The sequence below is a fragment of the Denticeps clupeoides genome, chromosome 20, assembly GCF_900700375.1.
Source record: "Denticeps clupeoides chromosome 20, fDenClu1.1, whole genome shotgun sequence".
In the NCBI taxonomy this organism is placed as follows: Eukaryota; Metazoa; Chordata; class Actinopteri; order Clupeiformes; family Denticipitidae; genus Denticeps; species Denticeps clupeoides.
This window is the reverse complement of record NC_041726.1, coordinates 2706645-2717610: the sequence shown is the minus strand read 5'-3', so window position 1 is coordinate 2717610 and position 10966 is coordinate 2706645. Positions and strand designations below refer to the sequence as shown.

The 10966-nt window shown below is 48.9% G+C and overlaps 1 protein-coding gene across 6 annotated transcripts in view; it reads right to left on the bottom strand.

Moving 5' to 3' along the window:
- Positions 1-275: 275 nt before the first annotated feature.
- Positions 276-10966, bottom strand: part of trps1 (trichorhinophalangeal syndrome I) — an 80605-nt gene continuing 69914 nt past the window's right edge. For all 6 annotated transcript variants that reach the window (XM_028964685.1, XM_028964688.1, XM_028964689.1 and 3 more), the window contains 2 exons: positions 7340-7462; positions 276-1975 (listed from right to left, as the gene is read on the bottom strand). In XM_028964685.1, coding sequence (XP_028820518.1) covers positions 746-1975; positions 7340-7462 — 1353 coding nt within the window. In that variant the 3' untranslated portion in view covers positions 276-745. The remainder of the gene's footprint in view (positions 1976-7339; positions 7463-10966) is intronic.

The following is a 10966-nucleotide window of genomic DNA, read 5'->3' as shown; positions in this document are numbered from 1 at the left end:
TGATAAAATGATTATTCTTATTAACAACCTAGAAAAAATATCTTTAGATTTTTTATTTTTTTTTTTTACTTTGTATTCCTTCCCAAATTTAGAGAGTGATATTATGTTTGCATCCCAGCAACTAAGGCAGCAGCTTAAATGTCTCCACGAAAAAAAAAAAAAAAAAAAACCCATAAGACACTTAGTACATTGATAACTGGCGACAGGTTAAGTCTTGCGCTACTGAAGATTTTAGCTTTAGACGTTCCCTGAGGACGTTTGTATTTTTTTTTTTCTTATTCTGAGGAAAATTAATTTATGTTGTCTTGATCGCCTTCAGCATTGTCTCGTTTGTCCCCACAGCTTTTCAATAAGTGAGCTCTCCCTACCTTCAGTAAAAAAAAAAAAAAAAAATTGCTCATGTACCTTGCTTGCTGGACTGCCTCGCCCGAGCTACCAGTCTCTGACACACATAAAAAATAAAACAGGCCATCTGTACCATTGTCTTGTCTTCAAACGCGTTTTTCATGCTTTTTAAAAATCATGTGGAAATTGCAAATAGCTTAAAAAAAAAAAAAAAAGTAAAAAATTAACTCCCATAAAAAGTTGAAAGATGTCACTGTCGTCCTACACTGAGGCACCAGAAGACTATATATATATATATATAGCATCATATATATAGCATCATGAGCATGCTTTGCATCTCCTCAGGTGTGATTTGCTGGCCCCGCCTCTCCATGTTCACGCTGCTCGTTGGTGCCTCGGGTCAGTCCTCCGGCGTGCTACTGACGCCAGCCTCTCCGGCGGGCCGGTGCAGACCCCTCTGTATGTGCGTAGTGAAATCGTATTTGTCCGCGCAGGCGTGCAGACAGATGCTGCACTGAAAGGGGCCGCCGTCGGCGTGGCAGCTCATGTGCAGGGCGTACATGACCTCGTCCAGGAAGACGATGCCACAGTGGGCGCACTTGCTGGACAGGTCGTCTTGCGTGGCCTGCTCGGCCGTCTCGGCCCGGACTCTGGGGGGCGTGGGCTGTGGCGATGTCGCGGACGTGGAAAGCGACGACGAGTCGTCCTCTTCCTTTGGCTGCAGCTCTTTGTCCTTATCGATGACGGTGGCGGGCGACGCCCGTCTCTCGGAGGCACTCTTTTCCTTGGTAACGATGGCGGATACTGCCGAGCCGGAGCTGTTCGGCGTGGACGTGGGGCTTGGTTTGGAATGTTTTATGGCCAGGTCCAGTGGAGTGTCACTATCCGGCCCTGAGGAAGGGGGCGGCGGGGGGAAGTGAGGGGGCAGGCCAAAGGGCGGGTAAGGCACGAAGCTTTGGCACGGGTTTGCCAGGCCCGGAACGTGACTCATGTAGTGCTGGTTGGCCGGCATGGACATTTTGTACTTGGCCCAGAACCGGAGCCAGTCGGTCTCGCTCTGCAGGTCGCTGTGGAGGAAGGGCAGGCTGAAGAAGGGGTACTGGTACTTCTCGATGGGGCTGCCGGGCGGCGAGTAGCTGGCCTGCTTGGAGGGCCGCATGTACTTCTCGATCGGGCTGCCTCGTTCCGAGCCGCCCTTGCCCCCCTCCGAGGCCGGGACCAGGCCGTTGCCTTCGGCTGCCAAAGCCCCTCCATCTGGCGGGTTCTGGTGTACGTGGAGGGGGGGCATCCGCTTGTGGATCTCCAAGGTCTGGCTGACCAGGAAGGCGTGGGTGGAGCGGGGACTGGGATGGCCCTTTGCCCCCGATGAACCGTAGGCCTCGTACTTGCTGAGGGGACCCTGTGCGGGGGTGGGGGCGTCGGGCGGTCCGGCACCGGCGGCGTGGGGCTGCTGTTCATCTGGCCGGCGCTCCAGGGGGCTGCCGTTGAGACGTTCCTCGCTGTTGATGCGCTGCTGCTTAGACCCCACCGGCTCGGAGGGGAGCGTGTCGGGGTTGAGGCGCTTCCGCGTGCGGCGCCGGATAATCTGCTCGCCGTTGTTCTGCTTGATGATGTTCAGCGGCCTTGGGGTCTAAAATCAAGAGGTAGAGGACAAAATAAAAAGTTGTACCCAAAGCTGTCAACATTCTGTACTTCATCTCTAGTCACTACATGTTCCACAAGTGGATAAATTACATTAATGTCATATGTTTACTTTGGACATACGTTTAATTTATTTATTTTTTGTTGTTAATGGAATAATGAAAAAAAAAGAAAGAAACCAACCACAGTTGGTTGTATCAGAGGATACAAGAGCAGGATTATTATATATATGTTTTATTATTATTACAGTGTCCTTTCTTTATGGTCCCATTCATACTTAAGTCCCATTAAAGCTGTGTGTATGTACTACTGCACTAAAAATAATGCATTGTGAAAAATGTATTTTGTGTAATTTAATTCAAACATATATTATATATGCATTTTGGAATATTGTGTATAAAATATTTATTGAATGTTGAAGGTTTACCTATGAATAATAAATTATGAAAAGCAAATGACCTTTTCCACAACGTGTGTGAACTTCGGTGACTTGCCAGCCATAAACGTGTGTCACGAGTCGCTGACAGCGAACACGGAGAGGACCTGCCTAGCTGCCCGCCGCGCCCACCCTACGGCACCGACTCGAACCACAGCCTAGCGGGCCACGCTGCACCTCGGAACCCCTCTTTCTGCTGCACGACTGTGATTTATAATGCACTGACTCGTAACTCCGCTGCCTCTCGGGGCAACTCGGGCTGTAATTAAGGGGGTTCGGGCATAATAATTAGGCTTCAAAAATCTATTAGCGATCCCTTTGTTTCTGCCCTGTGGATGACAGAGGGCTAAAGAGAGACTGATTTTTTTTTTTGTCATTTCCCGCCTTCTAGCAAACAAAAAATATGAACCCAGCATCGCTCCTCCTTGGAACCACGTGTCTCTGAGGCCGTGTCATAAAACACCGGCCTATTGGGATATTACGCTCCGGGAAGAGGGGCTGATGAAATGATTCATATCTGCAGGCCTGCAGGTGGCCAGGTGGACGCGAACGTGCCTGCATTACGGGGAGGGTCTCGTTCGTCATGGACGGACCCAGGGTTCCATTGTCACCCTCGGTGGCCACTCGTGCCCGTCAGAGAAAGAAACAAAGTCGCCAGCGGCCACAGCGCGTGGCTGCGGCACGAGGAGCGTGGGGGTCGAAGTCGGCACTTTTGTCCCCTTTTTTTTTTTCCGAGCCGAGTCGCGCTCTGTGTACGCGGGCGAGGTGACACCGGAGTGAAAGTGAAGTGGTTGTCACACGTGATACACAGCAGCAAAGAGCACACGGTGCACACAGTGAAATTTGTCCTCTGCATTTAAACCATCACCCTGAGTGAGCAGCGGGCACCATGACAGGCGCCCGGGGAGCAGTGCATGGGGACGGTGCTTTGCTCAGTGGCACCTTGGCGGATCGGGATTTGAACCGGCGACCTCCTGATTACGGGGCCGCTTCCTAGAGACAGGGGGAGGGCGAGGGAATAGTACATTCGGATTGCCTCTCCCTCGCCATCTTTGAAGTAACCCCCCCACATGAACTAATCCCACGGTGTGCCCCGAATGAATTCAGATATGCACTCCTGGGGGGGGGGACATCGCCAGCAGGAGCGGGGAACATGTTGTTCCTGGTTTTTCTTTTATTCTTTTTCAGGAACTCCCATGAAAAGTCATTTATTCCGAATTCATGCGGCGCTGATCCAAAACTTCTGCGCCCAACTCAGAGAGGGGTGTGCGGTCTCAGGAAACGTTGGTTTCATTTGAACGTGATGAACGGGGCTGAGCGAAGGAGGCTCTGCCTTGGGAGGCGTTCCCGAGCTCCTTGCCGGCGCCGGGAGAACGGGGTGATGAATAGAAAGAGTGCCCTCTACCGCCGGACTCATCTGGACCCCCACCACCGTCCCGGCCCCTCCCACCTTCCTCCTCCCGCTCGCTTTACCCCACTCGGCACGAAGTGGCACGACACAAAATCCGTCCCTACATCGCAGAACAAAAAAACGAAATAATTATTCAAATAAAAAAGGTATTATGCAAAACCCTAACGTGCATGTCATCATTACACTGATATTGTACATTGATGCGAATGTAATTATCAAACTATTCACTGCCGCGTGTCATAAAGCTGAGGGGTCTCTGAGGTAATTAAGTGGTTTGATTGTCAGTGCTCATTTTATCTGACACCGACTTTGACTCAGAAACCACTGAACCGCCTTGCAGGATCACTTCTGTGCAGAAGGAGAGCTCCTGCGTAACATGACACCTCTTCATTTACAGCTTATTTAAATAAGCTGTAAAAAAAAAAAAAAAATGATAAAATGTTCTGATTTGTGTTTAGTGACTTTGAAAAAATGTGGGGGAAAAAAAAAGGCTGGGATTGACTTTGGTCAGTAATTCATGATGGAATGTCCCGAAATGGACTAATTGTTAAATGACTGGACAAAACATTATTTCCAGTTATTGACCAACCTTTGTGCGAATTTAGAAAATGAATGGCTGCTATCTAAAGGTACACTGGATGAACGGCTCGGGCCTTACCATGAGCCCCAAGCAAATGCTCTGCGTCTGCCCAGAATCTCACTGGAAGTCCCTGCTAGGCTAAAAGTTAACCAAACCTAAATGTCCTCTCCATCGACTGCCGCACTGCCTAAAGTAATGCCAGAAAAACGTTAAATTAACCAGATCAGTTTTATGGATATTTTAAGTTGAAGGTGCTGAGAATACTCAGGTTTTGAACTAGGTTTTCGTGCAGTTTTATTCCGTCACCAAAAATCTCAAGGTTTGTCATTTTTATTGCTCTATTAACGTTCTTCGCAATGCAACTTTTGCACGGGGAGAGAGAGAGTCGGTCTACATCTCTGCATGTCCATGGTTCAATATCGATGACACTTTCTCCACCCTCCCTTGCAGGGTCAGAGAGTTTAGGGATCGGGGCAGAAACCGTAAAAGACGGGAGACGGTGGGAGACGGGGCCTGGACGAGTGTTATGCAGCCGCAGACACGTGCTTGTCAGGTCCTATTATTGGAAGATAAAATCAAAGGGCGGTTTATTGTTGCAATGTGTTCTGGCATGAGGAGAGCAGGACTCCATTTAGGAGGCTCTACAGCTCTGTTTTATGGGGTGCTATTATGAAATGATTTCTGTACAGCGTATAAACCGTTTTATTTTCAAATATAAAAATGCCTCGGGGTGTTCAGAGCCAAAACGTGACGGACGGGAATTTCGTCACCCCCGCAAAGGGGTGGCGCGCAAAGAGTAAAAAAAAGGAAAAACGTGGGGGCCGCGCAGGCCTTGCCGCTCTTTTCTGAGTCCCCATCTCCCGAGCCATCACCGAAAAAACAAAACGTGGTCCTCGAATCCCCTCCCCGTCTCATTTATTAGCTGCCGGCGGAGCGTGACGTGTGCACAACCTGATGGTCCGCCGTGGCGACCACGACCGAATGGAAAACATGCATTAATGCAAAAAAAAAAAAAACAACAAAAAGTGCCCTGCCCGCCCCCGAAGGTTCGAGTGAAGCCCGCATTCATCATTCCCCCATTTATTACAGCCGTGCGGTCAATTACTTACCTTTATGCTGACAAGAATGCATAAAACGATTACATCCACTGGTTTAAAATGAATTTCAAATTAAATAAAATGAATAACATGAATGTTAAAATAAAAAGGTTGTCGGTTGTTCCGGAGCAAAAAAAAAACAACACAATTCTCAATTCCATGTATAGCAGGTCATAAAACCGTCTAGAAAATTAGCAAATTAACAACCAAAATAACAAAGGGACTGTATTTCATGTTGGATATGTAGAGTGGGAATTTTTTTTTCCACTGTGTCATGTTGCTGGTATGATGTCAATGTCACAACATTAATATATTATTAATTTTCCCCCTCAAACCTCATTAGAGCTTCGCGTATCCCATCACTACACCCCTGACTTTAATTTAAAAGACACTATTAACGGATCTTGTACATCATTCCAACCGTTATTAGACGGGAGGCTTAGGAACACTGAGACAGAATGTAAAAAATCATGTCTCTCTTTTGAGCCTGAATCTAAATGAGAAAAGAAAGTTTTCCTTATTAAGGGTCTGGTGTAGGACAAAACTAATTGCTAACATTTCAGCTACAGCCTGAGTAAATAGTGGTCCGGAAAGTGTTGAAAGTGCATTGGAAAGCCTGTTAGCAACACATTTTTATATGTTTACATGTAAATTACTACAGAATAAGACATTGTAGTTCTTTTCTAAATAGACTGATTCTATGCTACAGTCTGCTGATGAACTCCAGACCACGGAACTCTGAGATGGAGGTTTCCTCCGATAACCAGTGTGCGTAACGCACCGGCGAGAAGGAAGGGAGGGGGGGCGGGGTCGACCGCGGTGGGCCGGGGCACTGGGACCAAAGCCCGTTTAAACCACCAGGTGGCAGGGGTCCTGAAAGGGGCTGTTGTAGCCAAGCCCCATGGAGTCTGGCTGCTTTGCCGGCGCGACCACACCGATTCAGGGAGCCTCCTGTACGCCCAGCCCGAGAAAGACCTGGCCCCTCTGCACCCAGCGTCTGGTCCAAGAAACTACTACACAATCCCGTAAAGGGGGGAGGGAAGGAGGGCTCAGACTCCAGGAGGAAGCACGTGTGCAGGCTGCAGACCAGCGGTGGACATGAGCACTCGCTGTTTTCCAGGGGGCTTAAATCCTCACGTGCTGTCAAATGTGTTTATCCAAACGTCCACCCGGACACCGTTTCAAAGGCAACGCAAGAACACTTTAAGGCTTTTTTTTTTTCTCCTCAAGGATGAACTGAAGGCATTAAAAAAAAAAAGAGAGAGAGTAAAATAAATGAATAAACACTTCTGCCCATTGAGATCCAAATCGAATTTCTGAAGGAAGGCGTGAGGCCGTAAAAGCAAATCCAATTGCAGTTTAAGAACGTCCTGCCATCCCAACCCTTGCGTGAAACAAGGTCCACGAACCTGCTCACAAAATATCATTTTGACCAATAATTGCCAATAAATAGTATTTTGTGGAAGAAAAGGTACATGAAAAGCTTGTTTTAGGTTAATATTCGGCCTTCTTGCAGCATAGTGCATATAATTCCGCTATCATTGGCAACTACGCTTTGTAAGAAAAAGTCAAAACGAGGGCAGGTGCTACAGGAATTGTGGGTAACGGAAACTGCCGGTGCATGGCTGTTTCCAAGCATAGAGGTGAGAGGTCACCTCTAGGGGGGCAAAAGCAGGAAATGGGACCAACGGTCCGAAGCTTCAATGCTGTCACCGCAGTTTATTTGAGTTTTTTTTCTCGGACGGGTGGGTGGGCCGATGCGGTGTTTTTCTTTGCCGGCGCCCCCCGCCCCCTCCTCCCCTCCTCGGCCTGTCTGTCTTCCTCCTTACCGAGTGGAGCTTCTGATACAGGCCACACGCGTTGCACACGTAGCCCCCGTTGGCGTTCTTCCTCCATAGGGAGGTCTTGGTGGTCAGACAGTTGGCACAGAACACCCCGGAGCCTCGGCGTCTCTGAAACGAATAGAAGGTGGGAGAGTGAGTGAATGTGTGAGCAGAAGAAACGAGTGAATTACACGAGTAAAAGAAAAAAAAAGAAGGAAAGAAAGAAAAGAAATAAAAACCCATCAAATCTGATACGTCCAGCAACGTGAGCTGTGGTGAGTGGGGGTTGGCTACGTCGGGGTGGCAGCCCCCCCGTCGGAGGGAGAGTGTCGTCTGTCCAGTCGGAAGGTCAGACATTGCGGGGATTAGCAGAACCCGGCTGACCCGAGACGTAATTAACCTCACCGCGATAAATACCGGCGAGCCGGAGGCAACCGCGTCTGTGCTGCTCTGACGGGCCGCCGGAGGGGTCTCACCAAATCCCTCGACTGCTTCAGCTCTCCTACACAACTATGAGACGCGTCTCCCGAGTGGACTGTCTGTTTTTGCCCACTCTCGGTTGGTTGCGTTTTTGGGCCTGAAAGTCGCCCCAAAAAAACCCCCCAAAAATCTTTAAAAATTATATAAATCAATCGAAGCGTAAAGACAAAGCGTCGCGAGGAGAGAAGAAGACAGAAGAAAGGCGACACGGGTCATTTAACCCGGCGCCAGGCTTATCAGTAGCAGAGCAACAAGTGAAGCTAGCTTCACTTGGAATTATCTAGACCGCCGCCTGCTAAAGTCGTTTGGCTTTGCGGGACACGCCGTGTTTTATTTGAACCTGGGACCGCATCGCCGGTCCCTGCCAGAGGAGCACAAAGCTTCTAATTGTGCTCGGATACGTTTAGGATGGAAAGCCTCCCGCGGACATAATTTTGGCTGGGAGGCCCGCAGAGTTTTCTTGGCAACGCTTTCGGGGCGCTTGATTCACTGGATGTTCCAGAATGTGAAAAAAAAAAAAAAAAAAAAAAAAAAAGACGCCGATTCTTCCGTCCAGATGCGGGGACGCTATCAGAGGAGCCCTCGTCGGCTGAACTAATCTCCCGCTTGCTTGCATTCTCACTCCTTGACGTTTCCGACGTCGGCTATTACTCAGGAGGAATAAGAGGGGAGATGAAGGTCGGTTGTTGCAGTCGGAGTAGACAACTAAAAAATTACGGCAATAAATTATCAATTTGAAAAAATTTGCCTCAGCAGCGCTGTGCTACTACATCTCAAAATATGAGCAAATACCGTAAAAGGGTTTTTCGCTTTTGTAACACAATTCATAAAGTTAAGCCTTCAACTCTTCAGCCCAAACCAACTGCTAACTACTTAAACGAGGACATAGACGTTTCAGAATAATGTAAGGTAAAGTACGTAGTACCCCACACACTGAAATACAAGTGAAATGTATTAAACATATGATTTTTTTTACAAATTAAATTCCAAAAACCTGATGATCTTTCCCCACAACATTTCATTTTTTTTGTATGTGCTCCGCAAGGTATGACCCTGCACTTTTCCATTCAGAAATGATTCAACAGCAATTACACCCCCTCTCAAAAAAAAAAAAAAATCATATAACCGTTGTTGTCAATAAGTTCTGTCAATGTTCTGCCTCTCCAACAAAGCACAAGATCAGCATTTTTTCCCGATTGGAGTATATTTACTATTCTTTAGTATGGACAACCGGGTGTGTTCGAATCCTAAATTGGATCGCTGTCCATCAATAGCTCTGCTGAAATTAGATTACGGCTCTGGCACGTAAGGATCTTTGTTTTCTTGGAAACGAACGTCCTGATCCTGGGCCGTTCTCCGTGGTGGGACCACATGGCCGGGCTGACAGGCACCGCCGCGATTGATTGATTTATTCTTTTTCGATGCCGTTCTAGCATTACAACCCAAACAGGGCATCCATCATCGGGCTCGGAGGGTTCCCCACCCCCCCGGCTACTCCAGAAACGCCGGGGCGTCCCGGGCCTCCAAATTATTCACATGTGCTCCCTCGGACCTTGCCGCAATGTCACAGGCGCTTGTGCAGAACATTCAGACAGCTGGAGGCCGTAAATGTTTACGGAATCGATGGCACCGTTCGCCTCGGCCTAAATAATCCAACCGGCCAACCGGCAGTGGAGGCGGCCAATCACGACTTCTCCTGCTCCGGTTCTACTCGACGGCTGGGAGCGGCGGCCCTGGCGGCAATTGATGGCTGCGTATTTAGCACTCGGCGGCGCGTAATCAATGCCCGCAATACGATACGGCTGCTCCGAGAGGCGCGGCGCAGGCGAAGTGACCCCCCCTCCAACGGACGCCCCGTTACTGAGCCAAAACAGTCGCTCGTTCCTCGCCGACCGCGGTTATTCCCCGTGCCTTCCCGGCATGGCAAAAAAATGGAGGGGGAATTGACTGATCGAGGCTCGCTCGTCCTCGTCGGCTCGGCGGGGAGGGGCCGACAAGTTAGTTCAGGTGTCAATTACCCCGAAATAGTCCCCCCCCCCTCTCTGTCCAGCGGCTCACGAAGCCAGACTTCCTTTTCAATTATCAACTCGGCCTGCTCTGCCATCTGTAAAAACGAAGGCGCACCTCCCGTTGCCAGGTTCCTTTTTTTCTTTTTTTTTTTGGCTAGCACCAGCTGCTCTCCTGAGGAAGGGAGGAAAGAGGGGGAAGGGGGTGGAGGAGAAAGCTCCGTCTTTGTTGTCCTTAAGTGCAGTCTGACTTTCCTCTCCTGCCATGTTGGTTCGACTCCTGGGTGAAATATATATTTTTTTTTTTGGCTGGGGGGAAGAACTACTGTGCGAAAGGGTTCAATCCGTCAGCATATCTGGGCTCCCGGGCTGTTCCCGGGCCATCCCTTGTATCTACAACCCATCAGCAGCACTCCTCACCGCCACCCATTATCCTGCAGCCTCCTGGCTCATCTGGAGCGGCTGAGCTCCAAGTACCTCGCACCATCTGGCCCGAAGAAAGAAAAAATAATAAAAAAACCAACAAAAATCACACGCCCGGTTAAAACCAATAATAAACAATACCTCGTACCTTATCTACCTGTACGCAAGCTCGAGATCGTACCGCGTGGGCGGGGTCGGAATTAAAGGCGGCGTTCCGGTCGCCACTCCTGCCCGTGATGGATGGCCCTTGTTGCGCACACACACACACACACACAACACACACACACACACGTTCGGTAGGTGTTTGCGAGTGCCTTTCTGTTCGGCCGTAATTGATTATTTATGCCTGGGCTCCAGGTGCCTGGGGGAGTCCGGCTAGCGCCGGCCCGGTGAGGGGAATGCGGTGTAATTAGACCCGGGGCCTAATTACATTCATTTATTTTACGAGTGTGTTCCCACGTTCTCGGTGCAGGACTTGATTAGAGGCGGCTGCCGCTTCAGAGTAGGGGAGGCGGGGCATCACCGCCGCCATCGCCTCAGTGGTCTGGCACCACTGTCAGTCATAACACACGACCCAATCAGAGCCCATAAAAAAAAAAAAAGTAAAATAATTTGATTAGATAAAAATAATTAATAGCTGAATATTGTATGTATTACAATACATACATTATAAAAACCCATATCACATTAAATAAATACACAGAAAAAACATGTTTATTCGGTT